The sequence below is a fragment of the Myodes glareolus genome, chromosome 14, assembly GCF_982192425.1.
Source record: "Myodes glareolus chromosome 14, mMyoGla1.1, whole genome shotgun sequence".
NCBI lineage: Eukaryota > Metazoa > Chordata > Mammalia > Rodentia > Cricetidae > Myodes > Myodes glareolus.
The window spans coordinates 2106557-2129198 of NC_142039.1; the positions used below are offsets into that span (position 1 = coordinate 2106557).

A 22642-nucleotide genomic window follows, 5' to 3' on the forward strand; every position below is an offset into this window, starting at 1 on the left:
TCCGGCGACTCGGTGGTGGTTCGAGCGTCACCCTGGAAGGTGGGAGGTGTCTTTTAGCCTGGTTATTCCCCTACCTGGGATTCTGGAGGCTACGTCTCACGAGCTGGTTTAGGGCACATTTGTGTGTCTCTGTGTGTGTGTGTGTGTGTGTGTGTGTGTGTGTGTGTGTGTGTTAGTATTAGGATAGTCTCCTCCTGAAGGCTCTCTTGGAGGCTACGACCCGGGAGCCAGTTGTCTGTCTGTCTGCCTGCGTGTGTCTGTATGTTAGAATACTCTCGTCCTGGGCTCTAGAGTCTAGTTTAGGATGTATTCATTCGTGTGTGTGTGTGTGTGTGTGTGTGTGTGTGTGTGTGTGTGTGCGCTTATTGTTCCTGATGCCGTTGATGATGTCCACTAACTCCAAATTGAGAAGAATTCAGAGTTCATCCAGATCACTGAGCTGTGGGCCCGATTGTACCTTACGGTAAATAATAGATACCTAGTTTTAAGTTTTAAGGAACTTGCTACTGGCTTTGAAATCTTAGGGGAGGAGAAACGGCAACTACAATATGCTTGCATCTCAAATGTTCACTCTCTAGACTTTTCATGTTAACAGTAGTAAGTAAAAAGAAATAGTGGCTTTTCTTTGAAATTAGTAATTAGGCCTAATGTTATCGTAGGTATAAGTGGACTCAGATTGGGCCAAATAAGTATCAGAAAGATGTAGAATTTCACTCTTTACTGGGTTTTATGGAATAGCAAAGTGTTGTGAAGACCGTATAAAGGGAGGAAATCACCATTATTAGATTCATATTAGTACAAATACAATCTATTTTGAAGAAAGTTGATCTTGGTAATATGAGAAGTAGTAAATAATACTTTATAGTGTAAAATGTGACTGAGTTGATGAGAATTTTTCATATCCAGCATTGCAAGTTCTCTGGAGACAATATTCTGAATTAAAGATTAAAAGTAAATAAGATTTTGCCTGTATACAGAATAGCCAGCTAAACTAAAAAGAAAAATCATCTTAGTGATAATGCCATGTGCATTAGGCATGCATTATTAGGATTCAATTTTTAATGTCAGTTTTTACTCTCAATTGTTTCCTTGAGTGGAATTTTATATTTAGTCTATCGTTTGAACTATTTAATATAGAAATAGGACAGAGCGGTCACAGGAGACGAGCCATTGATGATTGAAAGTATTGGCCTGAAGATAGTACTGAAGTTAATGTTAATGTGTTAATGCACAGGTTTCCAAAGTTCAGTTTCGGAAGTTGAATGTGTTAGTGCCACATCCTGTTGGTAGGTTTTTGTCAGGAAAAGAAAACGACTACTTCGCTACCAGCTGCTGCTGTGTGATTATCAGGCTGGGTCTTTGTTAATAAGTCCTCAAGATGCTCTTGTTATACATGACATCATAGTAAGGAAGGGAAGTTAAGTGTAGGGATCCTCCTTTTCTTTAGGCTCCTGGGAGTGGGGGTGGAGTGTGTGTATGTGTCTGCATTGTGCCTGCAGTCAGTAGAAACTTTTATCAAACCTGGGGCTATTTGTTCCTTAGGATCTATGATTGATTATTCAGTGTCAGCAGTGGTTTAGACAATTAAAGATGTATTTCATTTTCCACTTGTATTAAGATAGTCTTTATTCTCTGGGGATTTGTGCATGTTTAAACAAATCTATAAATACTGCTAAGATTGTTTTGCTTGGAATGCCAAAATTTAGGATATACAATATGTCTTAAGTTATGGTGGCTTACACACCTGTAGTCACAGAACATGTGAGTCTGAGACAAGAGAATCATGAGCGCCTGTTTTGTTTTTAAAAGCCTGGGTGGTAACTTACACTCTTAATCTCAGCACTCCAAACACAGGAGGATCCCCATGAGGATGAATTTAGCCTGGGCTACATGTGAACATCCACCCCACCCCCAGGGAGAGACGGGGAGTTGAGAGAGATTAAGTTAGAAACTAATTTTCTAGTGTGGGCCAGATTTGGCATATAATACACAAAGAAACAAAAGGTAGCCACCACTACAGAAAGTGCATTTATTTTAGGTTCTTTTCTTTGGGAAAAGTTGTTCATAATTTCTGTTCTGTAAATAATAAATAAGTTTCTGTAAATAATATAAACATGTTTAAGTGACAGAAACTTTGGGTAGATGATGAGTAAAAAGTACATGGAAAAGTAAACTATAAAACTAAGGGAAAATTAAGGACACTGAAAATATTTAATATGTTTCATTCATTATTTTAGGAACTGATTTCTTACAAATACTAACTGTATTAATATGCTGGGGTCTTTGTATTCAATTTTTTGGTGAATTGCATTTTAAAAGCCTCTTTGGAAGTGCATAAGGAAATTTAAGGAATGAAATGGATGTCTTTATGTCAAAGAACCAGATTGAAAAAAGTTATAAAACATCATTTTTTTTACACATTTTATTGGATCCTGAACCTGATAAAAAGAAATATGGACTGTGTCTGCAGAGTTAAATGTCTTCTAATCATATTCCTTATATGGTATATTGTTCAGGCTACCAGAACAGAAGTCAGCCTACTGTAATTCATTTACATTAAAAGAGAATTAAAACTAATTAGATTATCTTGCCCGTTTCCTTACTTACCTCAAGCAGAACACAACTTGCATTACATCTCAATACTGGTTTTATATTTAAACCTCGAGAGAGGAAAGAGACGTCCTTACTTACCATCATGTCAAAGGAAAATCCAGCACAGACTGCAGTCTGAAAGATCACTGTTCAAAACTCCCATCGATAGCATTTCCCTTCTTTATGACCAAATTTGGTTTGATCTGTGCAACCTCACATGGCAGTCATTCAAGAAATCTAAGGTATGATGCAGTTCAGTTAAACTCACTCCTTGGATTTATCCCCTCGAAGGCAAAGTCAGGTATTGATACATCTTGTGATTTAGAGCTTGTAAAATAGAGAAATTTTGAAAACACAGAGTTATAGATGCGTAATGTATATAAGTCAAAGAAGTGAACTGGAAAAAAAACCTTAAGACCTGATTTATGTTTCCCTTGTTTAAACTATTCAAAAGATAGAGATATGTCTTCACTGTAAAATTTTCATTCACGTGGTCTTGATTTCTTCCAAGGAAGCCAGATTCAGTTAGTAAATTCATAACTTTATCTTTAATGACATCATTTGCCTTGCATAGTAAAATTAATGATTTATTTTTCTTTCCTTGGGGTGTATGTGAGTGCATATGTGTATTCACGTATGCATGCATGCAGGTACCCATGGAGGCCGGGAGAGGGCATTGGATTGCCAGGAGGTAGTTACAGGCTGCCTGCCATGAATGTTAGGAACAAAAGTCAGGTTCTCTAGAAGAATAGTAGGAGATAACTCCTGAGCCATTTTCCAGTCCCAAAATTAATATCTTAGAACTGCAGTCCAAAAAGATTGCTTTGTCAAACAAGTAAAATAACAAATTATTTTTTTAACAAACCTGTGTATATGGGATTGAATGTTAATATGTCAGTAGGATTACTTTTGTAAAGGGAGACTGCTTGTTTGTTTCCCGGCCACCCAGACCCAAAATAATCACACAGAAACTATATTAATTAAAACACTGCTTGGCCTATTATTTTAGGCTTCTTAATAATTAACTCTTACATCTTAAATTAACTTACTTCTATTATTCTGTGTATTGCCACAAGTCTGTGGCTTACCTGGTAAAGTTTTGGCATTTGTCTCCTTCAGCAGGTACATGATGTCTGTTTGGCTCCTCTCTCTCCCTCTCCCTCCCCCCCATCTCTTTCAGCCTGGCTATATTCTGCCCTATTATAGGCTGAAGCATGATCTTTATTAACCAATGGTAATAAAACGTATTCATAGCATACAGAGGGGAATCCCACAGCACAGAATAATCAAAATTGATACCATTTTAAATTGATTCACATATGAAGTCATTCTTCCAATTAGGAATGTTTCCAGTTGCTGAGGGAAAACAGCTGGGACTTAAATAAGTAAACCTTTATTTTACTCATAGAAATTTTAGAAATAGGTTCATATTGCTGCTGCTTCCAAGACTCTATTATAAATAGTCTGTCATGCTTCGTTACTTTTGATTATAATAGTTGCATTTACAAGATGGATACTACAGCTTCAGATTTTATTCCAAGAAGAAGAAAGCAGTTCCAACTGGGTGGTCCCTTTTATCAGAGAAATAAGACTTTCTCAGGGGCCTCCTAGCAGATCCCCATTTTATATGATTCAGAGCTGCATCATATGACCACCATTTGCAAGCGGACTAGACTAGTAGAAAGTAACAGGGTAAAGAGAAGGTTTGGGATAGATAGCCCTGTAGATCAGGGCTTCTTAAACTTTTCCCACTTGCCTTAGAGATTCTTATGGTGCTTATGGTATCTGGGTATATAAAACAGATAAAGTATCAGGCATGTACTGATAATCATAAAAATATTTTAAAGCATTCTTTTGATACTACTTATTAAAGATGAATACAGTTTTGCATGCTAATTAGATAGATGTGCTTGTTTACTTTTATATAAAGCATTAAATCTGCAAGATATTGAGCATCTTCAGTGGTTGGAAAGTACTAATTCCTCCAAGTTGTCCTGAATGTATGTGTGTAGTAATGCACACACACAAATAAATGTATTTCTTCTTTTAAATTTTGTTTTTTCTTTTTTTAATTTTTGAGATAGGGTTTCTCTGTATAGCTATGAAGCCTATCCTGGAACTCGCTCTATAGATCATACTGGCCTTGAACTCATAGAGAGCCGCCTGCCTCCTGAATGCTGGGATTAAAGGTGTGCACCACCATCACCTGGCGTATTTTAGTTTTTTGATTAAGAAAAATCAGAATATAAAATGCATGTACCTCAAGGAAAGGCAGCTGTGAACTGAAAAATACCCAGTAACAAAGGTCAGGTTAGTACCAGGGGTATGGGTCAGTGATAGAGCACTGACTTCAAAGGTCAGGTTATAGGTTGGGAAAGAATAAGAAACAATCAAGTAGAGCAGAAAATTTGTCAGTGAGCCTAAGAAAATTTAGTTTAAAAATATTTTACTTATTTTTAGTTCATTGGTGTCAGTGTGAGGGTACCAGCCTCCCTGGCACTGGAATTACAGAGAGTTGTGAGCTGCCATGGGTGCTGGGAATTGAGCCTGGGTCCTCTGGAAGAGCAGCCAGTGCTCTTAACTGCTGAGTATCTCTCCAACTTTAATTTTCAATTTAATTTTTAAAATGGGTTGATCTCTAGTAGGAATAGTATAATTATTTAGGAGAACAGGTCTCTAAAGATGAGAAAAGGAGGGACAGACAGTCTAGGTATAAACCTACCTGCTCCCTAGTTTTTCCTAAAGGATAAAAAGCTGGATCCCAAAGGATATAGTAGTTATGACTCTAGGGAAAAAACAAATTTAACATTACAGAGTAGTTACTAGGCTTCCTACCTAACATGAGTACCAGGGGATGAAAGCATGTCATCAGGGTTGGCAGGCTCCTTTACCCACTGAGTCATCTCACTGGCCCCATATTTCAATTTCTAAAAGATCTTTTAGGCCTCTGCCTCTTTCTTAGACTAAGTATTTCTCCAGGTGTGGTTTCTATGGTCCTCAGCATTCATATTACTTTCCATAAGGAACCCACAAGGTTTAAAGGACTTTCAAAACATGTCATTTTCTCGGGGTTGACATTTGTATTTGATCTTTGTTCCTACTACTTCAGACTTTTGTTTCTTGAATGTTACAAGCTTCTTTTGACCCTAAGCTCTTGAAGCATCTTATTAGTAAAGCCTGTACCCCTTCCTCACACCAACTCAGCTGGCATTATGGCTAATAGTGAAACACGGGCTAGTGAGTCAGATGTTTTTTCTCTGAGTGTCTGACATTCTCCTGCTCTATTTGTGTGCTCAGTATGTCAGTTAAGTACTGTGGTCACTTCATTGTGTCGTGTGGACTCACTGTTATTTAAGCTTCACTGAAACAGAATGCCTTAGTATGGCATCTGCATTCTGTAAATATCTGTTAAATGAAAGAATGAAAAGCTGAATCAAAGCTAGTGAAAGAATTTTAATTGGCAGACCTATTTTAATTTTATTATTAAGAAAAATTTTTGTGCCTGTTTATTTTTCTTATCTGCAAAGTAATATTAGTATTGAAAATGGAAACCAGTCCTGGAGGTGAAGACCTGTAATGCAAACTACTTGGGGAGTTTGAGCCAAGAGAATCTCATGTTCAGGGTCAACTTGGACAATTTAGTGAAACCCTGTCTCAAAACAAAAATGCTTTTAAAGAAGCTGAGGAAAGCTGACGGGCTAGAACTCAGAAGTGGAGTTATGGATGGCAAGTGGAAGGGGGGCATAGAAAAAGAAAACTGAATCTCAGTACTTGTCAGAATAGATCCTGGGGTACAACGAGAGCAAAAACAGATGTTCTTGTTTAATGGAGCTAATTTTCTAATGTCCCTTACCCTCAAGGTGCATAACAGGTATACTATTTTTAAAGAATGTCATGGTGTCTTTGAGTTTAAAAATGACCACTCATTTGTAATTTGTATAATATTTTTGCTTTTATTTTTCAGTCCAAACCTTATGCATTTGATCGTGTGTTCCAGTCAAGCACATCTCAAGAACAGGTGTACAATGATTGTGCAAAAAAAATTGTTAAAGGTAAATGTTTAACTTGTCAAGTTCTGTCCCAGCAATAAGTAAGATTTGGTTTGTGATCTTTCCCATTTCCCAACATTGCTTTTTCTTTTTAATGCACCTTTCACCTGCGTTAAATAGAAGAAAGTTACAGTAACAAAAATATGAACACCATCAGTTAACCTGTTGTATTTTCAATTGCCACATTCTCATACATTGCGCCTAGTGAAGACTGTTTCAGCGTATTCTTGAGAAGTGAGTTTCTTTTCACTATTTATGGGAGAATTTCCAAGGTAGTAGTATAGAAATGAAACGGAGTAGCTAGATAATTTTCCAAAAATTAGGAAATAAGGTTTTTTTTTCCCTATTCCATTGTTCCTTCCTCAAAGGCTTACCTTATGGTCATTAGCAAAAAATTTATTAGGGATTGCCAAGGGTTAAAAGGAAAGTGACACCAGAGTGTTTTTCAGTTTTATGTTTTCTAAGATCATAGAACTCTGAGAGCAGAGAGGGTGCTGTGATTAGCTGAAGTTCCTGTTTACTGTAAAAATGCCTCTTATCAAAGGGCTTTTACAATTAAATAGTTGTTTATGATTATTATATTTATTGACAGTTCTAAAAATGCTCCTTAGTTTCAAGCAAAAATCTTAAGATATTTACCAGACATACTGGAATTTAAAATAAAAAGAAATTAATAAAGGCCAGGCATGGTGGCACAGGTCTTTAAATCCAGGACTTGAAGAACTGAGGTAGCCAAATCTCTATGAACTCAAAGGTAGCCTTGTCTATATTGTAAGTTTCAGGCCAGTCGAGTCTACACAGTGAGATTCTGTCTCAAAAAAGAAAAAAAAAATGAATGAATTAGGATTAAATAGCAGAGTAAGTACATCTTAATAACAAGAGAAAGCTGAGTTTAGAGATAAAAGCAGGTTTATAAATGTGATGGGGAAAACTATAGGCATTCTTTTCACAATAATTACATATTGTATATTGAATGTCAGAACCAAAATCATCACAAAGAATGAGGAATGGGGAAGTGGTTCTAGGATCAGACAATGAAATGGATGGATTGGGGCATGTAGAATCATTGCTAGGCAGCGTTAAGGGCCCATTTGAATTTAGCTTCCAGAAGAATTGAATTTACCCATTTGGAGTTTTAGCAGGCAAAGACAAAACGGGAGAGAAGAAAGGGAGGGTATTGTCACTGTAACGTTTCTATTGGTGTACCATGGTAGCTAAGGGAAGTTACAGTATGAGGGACCATGAAAGACAGTGAAAAAAGATGGTAGAATTAATGGCAAACTGGGTATGCCTGTAATCTCAGCCCTTGGGAGGAAGAGGCAGAAGGATTACCACAAGTGTGAGGACAACCTGGGCTATCTAGGGAGTTCCAGACCATCTATGGCTACATACTAAGACCCTATGTCTAAAAGGCATAACAAACTGATAAAAAAAAAAAGGGTAGTAGGTTATAGACTCTAGAAGACAAAAGGATTCTTGGACTCCTTCAGTCAGGTGTTAATAGAAGGTAAATATTTAAAATTAAGGCTATAGTGGTGGTATGGTTAGCTAGTAATGAAAGGTCAGGGTCTCATTCTAAAATTGACAGTCATATTAAGTATCTGAGAGGGCAGTTAGTGTCTCAGTCAGATCATATACTGTATGGACTTTAAATCCACCAAGAATTAGAGTGGGAGTGGTATTGGTGCTGACGTTTGTAAAATGAGGAAAGATTAATTTGTTCTATAACTGCAGCAGAGAGGAACAATGGTATTATACTGTGTTATAGCATCAATAATTTCCCAAAGAATGTATAATGGATTATAATTATATTGTGTTCTTTGTGACCTACTTGGTGTATGTGTTTTTATGTGACAGTCAGAGGTTAACCTAAATATCTTCTCAATTACTATTTTGCTTTTGAAAACAGATTTTTATTTTTAGTGTGTGCTTCTGTATGTCCGTCCATCCACTGATCTATTTCTGTTTGTCTGTGTGAATGTATGCCATGGGTGTCCAGGTGCTCATGGAAGCCAGAAGAGGTTATTGGATTCCTTCTTCCTTTAGTAAGACTAAAGCAAACAGTAAAATGGTGTTAGTGCAGAGTCTTGATCACAGGAGTATTCACCATAGAACTCATTTTTTCCCTGCACTTTATACTGAAAAATGTTGGCAGTAAAATTATTATAAAAAGCAAAGTCTGGAGTAGATTTGAAGATATGAAAAATTATTACAGTCAACCTCAGGTCGAAAGTCTTTGAAAAATAAGATTATAACCTACCTCCCCTGTTCATTATTCCTTAAACAATACAGTGTAACAACTATGTAGCACTGGCTTACATATAGTAGATAATTAGATGATTTAAGTAAATGAGAGGGTATAAATAGGTTATATGCAAACATGTCATCTTGTGTAAGAGACTTGAGTACCTGTGTTTTGTGTTTTGGTAGGTCCACAGAAATCCTAAAACTAGTTCCTCTTGATACTGTTCCTAACCGATAAAAATGCAATTGCTGTTGCCATATTTGAATACTTACATATAATCTTAGCATTTGCCGCCTTTTCCACACTCCAAAGAACATAGATAATAGTGAGTGCTTAATAGATGTTTGAACATTGCATAGTTCACAGTATAAAATTTTAAAACTGCTTTAAGTCTCAGATGTGTTTGTTACATGTATGCTTTTATTGCCCGAGTGTTAGACAACTATATATAGTCTGGCAAATGTATTATGTAGACATTTACCTACAAATATTTACTTAGTACCAATTGTGAGGTAGCAGGATAATTTAGATCATATCATGAAAGGACATTTTTACTTTTGTTTTTTTAAAATATTTTAATTTTATTTTATGTATTTGGGTGTTCTGCCTTCATGTATGACTGTGCCACATTTGTGTGCCTGGTATCTGCAGAAGCCAGAAGAGGCATTGGATCCCCTGGAGCTAGTTATACTTTTGAGCCTCTATATAGGTACAGAAAATTGAACCCAGATCTTGGAAGAGATTTTAACTGCTATGCTATCTCTCCAGCTTCAGAAAGGATCTTTTTAAAAGATCTATTAAAACATTGAATTGTATGTTTAGGTATGTGATTGGTTGAAAGATCTTGAGTAAGGGAGTTTGACATAGGCCTATTGAGAGTTATGTATAAACCAAGTTAGAATGGGTCTGATACTGTTTGCTCTGCTTCTTTAGAATTCTTTAGAATTGCAAAGGTGTTACTATCCCATATATTGTAAATGTGACTCAAGAAATGATTTTATTCCCCTTAAAAATAAAAGAACTTTGGGAAATGTAATATAGTTCAGGGTGCTTATCTGCCATACACAAAACTCTTGGTTCAGTCCCCAGTGCCACTAAGTAAATAAATTAACCAGAAAAGAGCACTGGTGCAAAATAAAAAGCATGGCAGCACTTACCTGCCATGCACAAGACTCTTGATTCAGTCCCTGATATTACAAAAATAAAACAACAAAAAGAATAACAAAAAAGTAAAAGGATTTCAAAGTAAGTTTCAATATTTGGAGTTTATTAAATATCTTGACTGGGAACTAAGTAATAATGCCTTTTTCCCCTCTACCCCCTCTATTCACAAGGTCCTCCAGAATGGCCTCTGTAATGATCTGTCCTGTCCCTTTAAGAGATAAGCCCCACCCATCCCCCCTCTGCTGAGGCAGGCAGATCTTCCTTCCTGCTTGCAGCCTGAGTGCCTTCCTTTTTCCCATCTCCCTCGAAGCTGCAGCTTCCTTCTCTCCCCTCCTCAACACCTTTCTGCTCTTCTCTCCTTCTCCCTTTTCCCTCTATAACCCACTAAATAAATATCCAACCTCACTCTGTATGGCACGCCTATCCATGTCTCCGCTGCCTGGCTCCCTGCCCAGGACCTGCGACGTGATCTCGTGCACAGTCCCTGCTTGGGACTGGCTGCTCTGGGGCCTGCTGCCTGTCCCCGGTCCTGCAGCATGGTCTCATGGCCCACTGCCTGCTACAGCCACTCGGGTTCTGCAGAATTTTATTTTTACCTTTATAGGACCCACCACAACAGGCTTAATGTCTTCTTAAGTTAACGGTGTTTCTGAATGTGTACAGTATTGGAACTTGGTTTTGGTTTGGTTTGGTGTGGTTTGCTTGTTTGTTTGTTTGGTTTTCTTTTCCAAAATGATGAGTACAAACAGCTAGGGGCTTTGAGAATGTTCAGTAGTAGAGTGCTAGCCTAGCCTGGGCAAGACCTTTTCTTAATCCCTAACACTATAAACAAACAAAACCAACCACCCCAGCTGCTCCTTTTACTACTGTCCATTTTTAGTAGACCACACCCACCCCTCCCCCAAAGGGTCTCTCTACTAGCCCGGACTGTCCTGGAACTCATTATGTAGACCAGGCTGGCCTCAAGTTCACAATTATGCCTTCCTCTGCTTCCCAAGCACCAGGAATAAAGGCGTGCACCACCTTGGCTGACCAGAATCTTTTATTTTTACTTCTTATAGGACAAAGTTTTATATCCCCCCCCCCGTCCCCCTTGGGCACCAAAAATCAATGAAAATTTCTGAAGATTTGACATCAAAAGGTCACCCTGAACCAGGCAGTGGTGGCACACAGCTTTAATCCTAGCATCGGCAGAGATAGGTGGATACTCTGTGAGTTCAAGGCCAGCCTGGCCTACAAAGTGAGTTCCACGACAACCAGGACTGTTACACAGAGAAACCCTGTCTCAAAAAACGAACAAAAAAAAAACTTTGCCCCTAACCCCCACTTAAGATTCTTGCATGTTAATGATCCCGGGATACCCAAGGTCTTTAATAATTTCTTAGCAAAATTGATTTTGAGTTAGTGTTTTAGTTATTGTATTGCTGTGAAGAGACACTATGACTTGGCGAGTCTGTAGTAAGACTTTTCTTTGTATCACCAATTCCCAAATAATGACACTGAGACTTAATATTAATTACGAAAGCTTGACCTATAGTTTAGGCTTTTTCCTAACTAGCTCTTATAACTTAAATTTAACCCATTTACATTAATCTATGTTTTATATGTGGCATTACCTCTCTTCCATCTTGCACATCCTAGTTCCTCTAGGTGTCTCCTAGTGTCTCTCTCCTGCCTAGATTCATCTCCTCTTCTCTCTGTCCAGAAGTCCTGCCTGACCTCTTCCTGCCTAGCTATTGGCCGTTCAGCTCTTTATTAAACCAATCAGAAGGCACCTTGGTGAAGACACAAAAAGATTTTTCCACAGCATAACTCATAAAAGAAAGCATTTGATTGAAGGTTTGCTTGTAGTTTCAGAGGGTTAATCCATTATTGTAGTGGGAAAACGTAGCTACTCACACAGATGGCATGGTGCTAGAGAAGGAGCTAAGAGCTGCATCCTGACCGTGTGCCTGGCTTGGACTTTTGAAACTTCAAAGTGAACCTTTAGTGACACAGTTCTTCCAACAAGACCACATCTCCTCCTAATCCTTGTCTACCGTAGCTCATCTATTGGGGACTAAGCATGCAAATATATGAGCCTGTGGAGGCCAATCTCATTCAAACCAGAATTGAGCCTGTTTGTAAAGCTAATTCATACATGTATATTAATTGACAGGGTTTTTTGATTTTCCGAGACAGGGTTTCTATGTAACTCTGGCTGTCTTATAACTTCCTTTGTAGGCCAGGCTGGTCTCTTAACTCAGAGTTCTGCCTCCTGAGCATTGGAATTAAAGGTGTGTAACACCATTGCTGGTCAGTTTTTGTCTTTTAAGACAGTAAGACTTTGGAATATAAGTGTAATGAAATGAGCTTTATGTTAGGAAGTTGATCTTAAGCAGTGGATCTTAAAATTCGTTTCTTAATTGATCACAGAAAGTAATCGAGGCCTAAAAGTAATTGCTTGTATGGATCATTACAGAAAGCTACTATTAAATATATCTTTTAACTTTTTAATGATTTATTATTACTATTTTTTAAAGATTGATTTATTATGTATACAGTGTTCTGCCTGCATGCCAGAAGAGGGCACCATAGTGTCATTGTAGATGGTTGTAAACCACCATGTGGTTTTTGAGAATTGAAGTCAGGGCCTCTGAAGAGCAGCCAGAGCTCTTAACCACTGAGCCATCTCTCCAGCTCCTATTTTTATTATTTTAAAGTCTGTGTGTGTGCTGGTGTGCACACACTAGTGAGTGCAGATTCTCTTGGAGGCCAAAGTCTTTAGATTGCCTGGAGAAAGAGTTCTTCCCACCCCCTTCCCTCATCCTCAAGACAGTAACAGTCTTAGCTGTCCTGGAACTCACTTTGTAGATCAGGCTGGCCTTGAGTACACAGACATTAGCCTGTCTCTGCCCCCCACCCCATCCCCAAGCTGAGATTATAAACATGCACCACCAGTGCCACTGCTCAACCTACTTTCTTATAGAGCCCAGATCCACCAGCCCAGAGGTAGCCTCACCCACAATGGGCTGGGTCCTTCCATATCAATCACAAATTAAGAAAAAAAAAATCACCTACTGTAGTGGCACACAGCATTTAATTCCAGCACTCGGGAGGCAGAGGCAGGCAGATGTCTGAGTTCGAGGCCAGCCTGGTCTACAGAACAAGTTCCAGGACAGGCTCCAAAGCTGTAGAGAAACCCTGTCTCAAAAAAAAAAAAAAAAAAAATCCAAAAAAATAAAAATGCCATACAGGCCTGCCTATAAGCCAGATCTTATGGAGGCATTTTCCTAATGAGGCTCCCTTCTCTGAGATGACTCTAGCTTGTGTCAAGTTGACGTAAACTAGTCGTCTCTCCATGCGTTCTTTTGATGACTTTATAAACGCTCTACATATTAAACTTTAGTCACTTCTTAAGTACTTTATTTAATGTTCCGGAAATACAAGGTCTTTTGTTTTTTTCACAGATGTTCTTGAGGGCTACAATGGAACAATATTTGCATATGGGCAAACATCATCTGGGAAGACACACACAATGGAGGTAGCATTTCATAATCTGTGCTTGAATATAGTTTGCAACATAGATAGGTTTCCATTTTGATTTTTTGCAGTTAATTCATCATGCTTAAATGTTTTTATTTACTCTTTATTGCCTTTTCTCATACAAATGATTCAGAAGTGTTGGATTCTAATTAGCTCTCGAGCTTGATTTGTAACCTAGACCTATATTTTGTATTATGAACTCTTCTTTTACTGGTTAGTGTAACTATAAGATAAGGAACATTTTAGAATTAAACATTTGTTTTTCTACCATATGAGAAAATTTAGATGATTATAAGTGACTAATGTCTCCTGAATATCTGCTATACTTTTCTAATAAGATTATCCTCTCCCTTCTCCGTTCTGCTCTCTAATACTAGATATGACTGTCCTTTTCTGACTTTGTTCCTAGAAAACAGCCTGAGATCCCAGCTGCAGGCCATCTGGGTTTATCATTTATCTGAATGTGCTGTATAAAGTAAATGACAACTTATTTTTGTAATTTTCACAAAATAATAGAAATAAAGACATTCCTAGTATTTGCATAAATTTGAGTTGGTGTAGAAAACAATGTGTATTTATATGGAAAGAAATTAAAATCTTCTGTTTATTTTACAAATTTTACAGATGCAGATGAGCTAAATCTAGAATTTGTTGGTGGCTAAGTGGTGGTGACTCATGCCTTTAGTCTTAGCACTTGAAGGCAGAGATAAACAGATCTCTGTTTGAGGCGAACGTGGTCCATAGAGCAAAATCCAGGACAGCCAGGGCTATACAGAGAAACCCTGCCTCATAAAAAGAAAAAGAAAGAACTTAGTTGGTTTATGGTTATACATATTATATGTAATAGCTGAAATTCTTAATTATTTATAGAACAACTTCTACCAAAAGAAAAAGCCTGACATAGTTCTTATCTGATTAATTATATACTATTAAAGAGTGAAAGGTTTTGTTATTAATTTATCTCATAAAATTTATTAAAAATTCTGCTTTTCTTTTCATGCAGGGTAAACTACATGATCCAGAAGGCATGGGTATTATTCCAAGAATAGTGCAAGATATTTTTAATTATATTTACTCGATGGATGAAAATTTGGAATTTCATATTAAGGTAAATTCCAGTGGGAAAAGTTATTTTCCAAAATAGCTGCTTTCTTAAAGTCGATTTAAAAAAGTTGTTATAGGTAGGTAAGGTTGAAGGATCATTAGAGGTAGCAAACTGATTCTTGTTCATATGCCATTAGATGACTACCTGGGTTAGCTAAATCTGTTCTTAGCTTCTCTCCCTGTTTAAAAAAAAAAAAGCAATTTAACTGCAAAGCTTTTAAGATTCCATCACACTTAACTGTTCTGTCCATTGTTCCAGCAGCCTTGTAGCTCACGTTTTCATGTTAGAGTGTGCACTGCTGCTGGTGTGGCGTCCTAGTCTGCCCATCAGTCGCTTAGACTGCATTGCTTATAAAGTGAGCACACTGTTGTAGTTTTGGTAATTGAGCTTTTCTTTGTTTGTGCTTTAGGTTTCATATTTTGAAATATATTTGGATAAGATAAGGGACCTGTTAGATGGTAAGTTAAATTATTGCTCTAATAATTTTAGTAGTACCTATTGCTCTTCTAGTAATAGATGTTCTTAGTAACATGGATGAAATTTCATGAAGTGACATGCTGTACATACTTACAGCATATGGGTACTTAAATATTTTAAATTTATTTTTAAAGGCAAGCAAAGTTTATTAAGAAGTAAAGGAATAGCTCTTTGTAGCTAGGAGGGAACCTGAACATGGGCTACCATCATATGGGCAATTCTTACGTGATAATGAGAACTTTAAAAGTTGTAGGCTTAAACCAAATGTTAGTCTCAGTTGTTAGATGTGTTGTTCTTCCTCAGGCCTAATGTTCTTATTTATAAAATGTGGGTGGTAGAAGTCTGAATGGATCTAAATTCTATATTGTTACTTTAGTTTCCAGATACTCTCCTAGTATGTTAACAAGGCCTTGCTTTTTTATAGTAATACATATATAATATGTACAATACATATTTTTTAAGTTTTCCTCCTATTGGACTGCTACGGGAAGCCTTGCACTTACATTAATTATTTCATAGCTGATAGTAGAGTTTAAGTGATCTTGCTAATACAGCCTTTCTGTTTCAGTTTCAAAGACCAACCTTTCAGTCCATGAAGACAAAAATCGTGTTCCTTATGTAAAGGTACTTATAGAATGATTACTGTAGAAAGCCCAGTAAGAGGTTTTTAAAAAGGATACTAACAATACATTTTAAATTATTCCTTAGGGGTGCACAGAGCGTTTTGTATGTAGTCCAGATGAAGTGATGGATACCATAGATGAAGGGAAATCCAACAGACACGTAGCAGTCACAAGTAAGTGGAATATTGATTAGTACCAGCTAGGACATGTCGGTCTTACCTTCTTTCAATGAGGATAATGCAGTCTATTAATTTCAAGATATTTCTAATATAAAATAATGCGTATGGAAAATTATTAGTGAAAGAACTGTATTTATAGTTGCTTACTAATTTTGTTGCAGATATGAATGAACATAGCTCTAGGAGTCACAGTATATTTCTGATTAATGTAAAACAAGAGAATACACAAACGGAACAGAAACTGAGTGGAAAGCTTTATCTGGTTGATTTAGCTGGCAGTGAAAAGGTAAACCCTCTTCTTGAAATTCTGATAGATACTTAGGCATTTCTGTAAACTTTACTTTGAATTGAAATTATATGCTACCTATTATTGTATCTTGAGAACTTGTGAAATTGGACTTGGTAATCGGAGAATTATAACTGTTGATACCAGTGTTATATGATAACTGAATAACCTGTTCCTAAGTTACTGTCATTTGATTCAGTCGGTGGATACACGGTTTGAATTAAGATGTATGTCCTTATTGACAAATTGTTAACATGCTCTTACAACTTTATTCTCTATCCTTGTCTCCAACCTTTCTGGTTTTGGTTTTACAGTTGTCCCTTGGTATCATGGGGGATTGGTTTAGGACCCCTCACCCCACCCTCATTAATAACCAACATCCACAGGTGCTTAGGTTGCTTATAAAATTGTACAATGTTTGCATAGACCCTACACACATTCTTTTATATATTAGTACTCTTACTACTAATATCTATTGTAGTATAAAGACCATATAAATGGATGTTAAACTATATTGTTTAGAGACTGTTGACCAGAGACTAAGTTCATATATATTCAATACAAATGTAATTTGTTTTGGAATGTTTCTTTTCTTATCTTTGACTAGTTGAGTTCATGGGTGTAGTTGTTTTTATTACTCTTTGTTCTTTGGGGGCCCGCCACCCAGCTCCTAAATAAATGTAGGAGACTTATTCTTACTTGTGAATGCCTGGCCTTAGCTTGGCTTATTTCTAGCCAGCTTTTCTTAAATTATCCCATCTACCTTTTACCTCTGTGCTTTTACATTTCTTTATTTTGTTTATCTTTTCTTTCCTTCTTATTCTGTGTCTCGCTGGGTGGCTGGATGACTGACCCCTGGCATCCTCCTTTCCTCCCTCCCTCCCTTGTTCTATTCCTATTTATTCTCTCTGCCTGGCAGCCCCGCCTATTTCTCTCTTCTGCCTAGCTACTGGCTGTTCAGCTCTTTATTAGATCAGTTAGGTGTTTTAGACAGGCTTCACAGAGTTAAACAAATGCAGCATAAAAGAATGCAACACTTGTTTGCATCATTAAACAAATATTCTACAACACAAATGTAATACATTTTCAACTAATATTCCACAACACATGGATATAGGAGGGTCAACTGTGCTAACAGGAATTTTTGCTTTATTATTACGGTACTATATGATTCTAATTTTAGTCTACAAAAAAATGAGTATAGTGTCCTTTTTTTAAAAAATTGTTTTGTGGGCTGGAGAGATGGCTCAGCGGTTAATAGCATTGCCTGCTCTTGCAAAGGTCCTGAGTTCAATTCCCAGCAACCGCATGATGACTCACTACCAACTGTAATGAGGTCTGGTGCCCTCTTCTGGTCTTAGGCATACACACAGACAGAATATTATATACATAATAAATAAATACATATATTTTTAAAAAATTGTTTTGTGTACTTGTTTTTTAAATCACAGGTTAGCTTAATGTAGTATTTTAGAATTGTGTTTTTTATTTTTACCAGTTATGGCATCTTTTAAACTTAGGTGATTTTCAGTTTCTTGTAGCACAGTTAATAAAAACAAGAGACAGATGTTGGGGTTCAGGCTGAAGATCAAAAAAGCAAAGTGGCCAGCCACTGACTCTTACCTCTATCTCAGACTGAAATGGACAATCCTGCTTTCCCAAGTGCTCAAACTGAGACTGAGAATGAGGAGACCGATCTCCTTCCATCTTATCTTCCTCTCTAGTGCTGGGATAAAAGATGTGTGCCACCACTGCCTGGCCTCTATTGCTGACTAGTTTTGCGCTCTTGATTTTCAGGCAAGCTTTATTAAAATACAAATAATATACCACTATAGTTTCTTATTTCCTAATGTAGCAAAGAGATTAACAATGAAAACTATAAATGTAAATTTGTTACTATCAAAAGCACACTAAAAACATTTAATATTTCTTTAATCACATTATTATACAATTAGTTGTTTGAACAGGTTCTTAGACTAGTAAGTGTGCAAGGAATCTTAGTTCCTCAGTATGAATACCATTTTTCCTCTGTAATTTTATACTGCTGTTTATTGATGACTTTTTAGAAAATTGAAATTTAAATTAATATAAATTTGCTTTATTATTGTGTAATCTTTTTCATAGGTTAGTAAAACTGGAGCTGAAGGTGCTGTGCTAGATGAAGCTAAGAACATCAACAAATCACTTTCAGCACTTGGAAATGTCATTTCTGCTTTGGCAGAGGGCAGTGTGAGTATACATGCTTGTTAGTTCCCTGTTTTGAGACTATACATGTGAAGAAATGTCAATCTGAATAAGTGTGTATGCTGTCTTCTAAGCTTAGTATGTGAATCTTAGCTCCTATCTTGAAATCAAATAGTTAAAATAAATAAGCCAGCCAAGCCAGGGAAAGCACATCTGATCACAGCGCAGAAGTGGAGTGATTTAGAGTTACAGAACTTAGTTCCAGCATCGGGAGGCAGGCAGAGGCAGGTGGATCTGTGAGTTCACGGCCAGCCTGGTCAGCCAGAGCTGTACACAGAGAAACCCTGTCTTGAAACACCACAAAAATAACAATAATAGTAATAATAATAATAATAATAATAATAATAATAATAATAATAATAATAATAATAAAAATAAAGGGGGAGAGAGAGAGAAAGAAAAAAGTTATAGAACAATTTTTATTGTACAAAAACTCACTGGTTTTGTGTTTTCTTGGTTTCTGTTTGTAGACCTACGTTCCATATCGAGATAGTAAAATGACCAGAATTCTTCAGGATTCATTAGGTGGCAATTGTAGGACCACTATTGTCATCTGCTGCTCTCCGTCATCATACAATGAATCTGAAACAAAATCCACACTCCTCTTTGGTCAAAGGTTTGTTGTTAAATACAAAATCTAAGGCCAGGCAGTGGCCGCACACACCTTTCATCCCAGCATTCAGGAGGTAGAAGCAGGCAGATCTCTGTGAGTTCGAGGCCAGCCAGGTCTATAAAAACAGACCCTGTCTCCAAAACAAAACAAAACAAAAAACAAAGTCTAAAGATACTTGTGCATAAAGGTTATTATGTCAGATAGCTACTACTCAAATCCAAATCTATACATTTTTATCAGAGAGCTAGATCCTGTACTTTTCAAGCAGGATATAGGTAATATATATTAGATTCTTTATTTTAGACTAATGAGCTTTGACTTTTCATAAACATTAAAATTAATTTTGAAATTTAGTCACATTTTTGTGGGAATTTAATTTCCCATTGATGAAAGTAAACATTTGAACTAGATGATAAAGTAAAAGCTTGTCTATTTATGAGCCTTGTTTATTTATGAATGAGAATGAGCCTGTATTAAGTTCACTGACATACCTAACAGACTCAAAGTAATGTACATGAAATGGCTACTTTAGGAAAATCAATGACATTATCTTAGAGCTGCAATAATAATAAGTATATTTTCTTAGTTTTGATTGTTAGTGTGTTTGTTTTTGTTTAATGTTACCAAAGACTTAGGTCTGACAAGTTTATTTGGGTTGTCAATAAATAATACTCTTATGTGATATCTTTTGTTGTTTATTCTAAGAAAAAATAGATAATATTGGACAAAATAGCTATAAATAGGGATGTCAACTAAAAATACTTTCAGTCATATCCTCTTTTTTGTAATTACTACTCTTCCTTAATTATTTCCATAATTGCATCTCTTAGGGCCAAAACAATTAAGAACACAGTCTGTGTCAATGTAGAGTTAACTGCAGAACAGTGGAAAAAGAAGTATGAAAAAGAAAAGGAAAAAAATAAGACTCTACGAAACACCATTCAGTGGCTTGAAAATGAACTCAACCGATGGCGTAATGGTAATAATCTAAGGATTTGTCATTTAAATTTTCTCACTTGGGGATATTTTACATCCTTGATATTTTTATAGGAATGCTAAATGAAAATAAAACCATTTTCAGTTTTTAAGCAGGTTTCCATCTTTAGGTAAAGATCACAATCTGTCATTAAATGTTTACTTAACAATAGCTGCTACAGTATCATAAGGCGCCTAGGTTAGAAAGGAGTCAGTAACAGGCAAGATTTGATGGATTTCAAAGAAGTGAGTAAGATCAGTGGAAATTTCAGATGTCCAGATCTTAGGGACAGTGCTTTGTGGTACATGTGTAGCACTTGGGAAGCAGAGCCTCAATGACTTCTTAAGTTTGGCCCTGCCTAGCCTGTGTGACAGTGCCGTGTATAAAATATGTATACATACTGACATACACTACATTTATATATATTTATATATGAAACATAGCTGGGAGTGGTAGCACATGATTTTAGTCCCAGCTTTTGTAAGACAGGGTCTGGTCTATATGACAAAACTCTGCCAATCTCAAAAACAAGCAGAAACCTCAAGAACAGAGCAGGAAGAAAAGTTGGTAAGAGCTGCTGATATTGAGTAAAGGGAAGGAACAGAGAAGGCTTGTGAAATGGGACTTACTACCCATCACCCTTTGCAAAAACATTAATCTCAATAACAGGTGAAAAATAGAACTTGATAGAGTTTAATAGTAAGCAAAGTTTCAATGAATCTTTTAGATTTCTTTTGTCTCCATATTCCTTACCCAAGATAGGGAGAAAGCAAAGGAAATAAGTGTACGTTAGACCCCCCTCTACATTATATCTCACACAGATGCCTGCAGTTCCATCCCAGTGCCAGGTGGGAACTTACAGCCTCAGGCTTTAAGTCTGCTAAATGGAGTCTTGTCTCCAACATCAGCAATCCCAGGATTTGGATAGCTGTCAGCAACAGACAGGCCTCACTGGTACACCACTACAGAAGCCCTGGGCTTTTGAACCATATGTAATATTCTGTCCAGCATCTTTGGGTGGGCTGACTGTTGCTGGTCTTTCTTGAACAAATATAATCTGCAAAAGCTAGAATAAATAGGTAGTTCTTCAAATGCTGACATCATGTATGATAAGGATCATTCAGGAAAACATGGCACTGCAGGGATATAAGAGAAAGTGCTGATGGTTGACCCTAAAGAATAGAGATGAGCGAATCACCTAATAATTCAGAGTAGCTGTTGTAACCAAGCTCAGAAAATTGCAAAGTAGAGAAAGACGAAAACATCGACTAGAATGAGAAATTTACCCGAGAAATTAAAGTACATTTTAAAGCTCAAACAACTCTGTACTAAAAATGGCAGAAGAGAGCACTGACAACAGACTCGGTCAGACGAGCAGAGGGGAAAGAGTGTGCGAGTTTTAGATGTACAGATTTGTAGTAACCATTTCGTTGTCTTATTTTAGGGGAGACAGTGCCTATTGACGAGCAGTTTGACAAAGAGAAAGCCAATCTGGAGGCTTTCACAGCAGATAAAGATATTACTATTACCAATGATAAACCAGCAGCTGCAATTGGAGTAGCTGGCAGTTTTACAGATGCTGAAAGAAGGAAGTGTGAAGAAGAAATCGCTAAATTGTATAAACAACTTGATGACAAGGTAGATTTCATATACCTTGTTTTATGTTTGTTTTGTTTTAAAATGCTGTTGATCAGTATTTTTATTTAATTTCAGTATTAAGGTTCCTTGTGATCTACATCTTCCTTTATTTCTGTTAGCTTTTAGAAAGTCATGATATTACCAGGTGTGATGGAACATGCTGAAATTTTTGCACTTAGGAGGTGGAGGCAGGAGGACCAGGAATATGCTAGCCTTGATTATATAGTGATTTTGAAGCCAACCTGGCTGTATGAGACCCACAGTGATTGTAGGGGTTTAGGGAATCATGTTAATGGAAAATTTAAAAGCTGACTTCGAGGGCTTGGGGATATAATTAAGTTGTAGAATGTTTGCATCGCATGGGGCTTTGGATTCCATTAGCAACACCAGGGAAAGAATATACAATATCAGTTCTGTGTATTAATTGTATATAAACAAGTTGCTCCATATGATGGGGGCATACCTATAATACTAGCGTACAAGAAGCTAAGGCAGGAGAATCACCAGTTTGAGGCCAGCTGTAGATACCCTATTTTAAAAACAAACAAACAAACAACAACAATAACAAAACATCAGAACATGGGTACTTGCCTAGAATGATCTGGACATCCTACCTACCCCTTAAAAACAGACAAAATGTAATAGGATAATTTGGCATTGGGTCACTGAAGAATCATAATGAAGCAACCATTTAAAATTAGGGATCTAAAGACCCTCATAAGAGATCATGAAAGAGAAGAGAAGAAAGGACAAAGAATAGAGGGTTGTTACCTTCACTGCTTACATCACTTAGCAAAAAGACAGGCATAAACAGTGGAAATAGAACATAGTTTGGTGTGATTTGATTTGGTTTGTGGTTTATGTTTTGTGTATGTGTGTTTTGTTTTTGTTTGTGTGTTGGTTGGTTGGTTTTGCAAAACAGGTTT

At 36.8% G+C, this 22642-nt stretch overlaps 1 protein-coding gene across 1 annotated transcript in view; it reads left to right on the plus strand.

The window, feature by feature from the left end:
* Kif5b (kinesin family member 5B) overlaps positions 1 to 22642 on the plus strand; it is a 46656-nt gene that overhangs the window by 286 nt on the left and 23728 nt on the right. Inside the window, exons 2-12 of the mRNA XM_048461228.3 lie at positions 6557 to 6644; positions 13500 to 13573; positions 14579 to 14683; positions 15090 to 15138; positions 15726 to 15781; positions 15866 to 15953; positions 16121 to 16245; positions 18370 to 18474; positions 18960 to 19105; positions 19933 to 20081; positions 21523 to 21716. Coding sequence (XP_048317185.1) covers positions 6557 to 6644; positions 13500 to 13573; positions 14579 to 14683; positions 15090 to 15138; positions 15726 to 15781; positions 15866 to 15953; positions 16121 to 16245; positions 18370 to 18474; positions 18960 to 19105; positions 19933 to 20081; positions 21523 to 21716 — 1179 coding nt within the window. The remainder of the gene's footprint in view (positions 1 to 6556; positions 6645 to 13499; positions 13574 to 14578; positions 14684 to 15089; positions 15139 to 15725; positions 15782 to 15865; positions 15954 to 16120; positions 16246 to 18369; positions 18475 to 18959; positions 19106 to 19932; positions 20082 to 21522; positions 21717 to 22642) is intronic.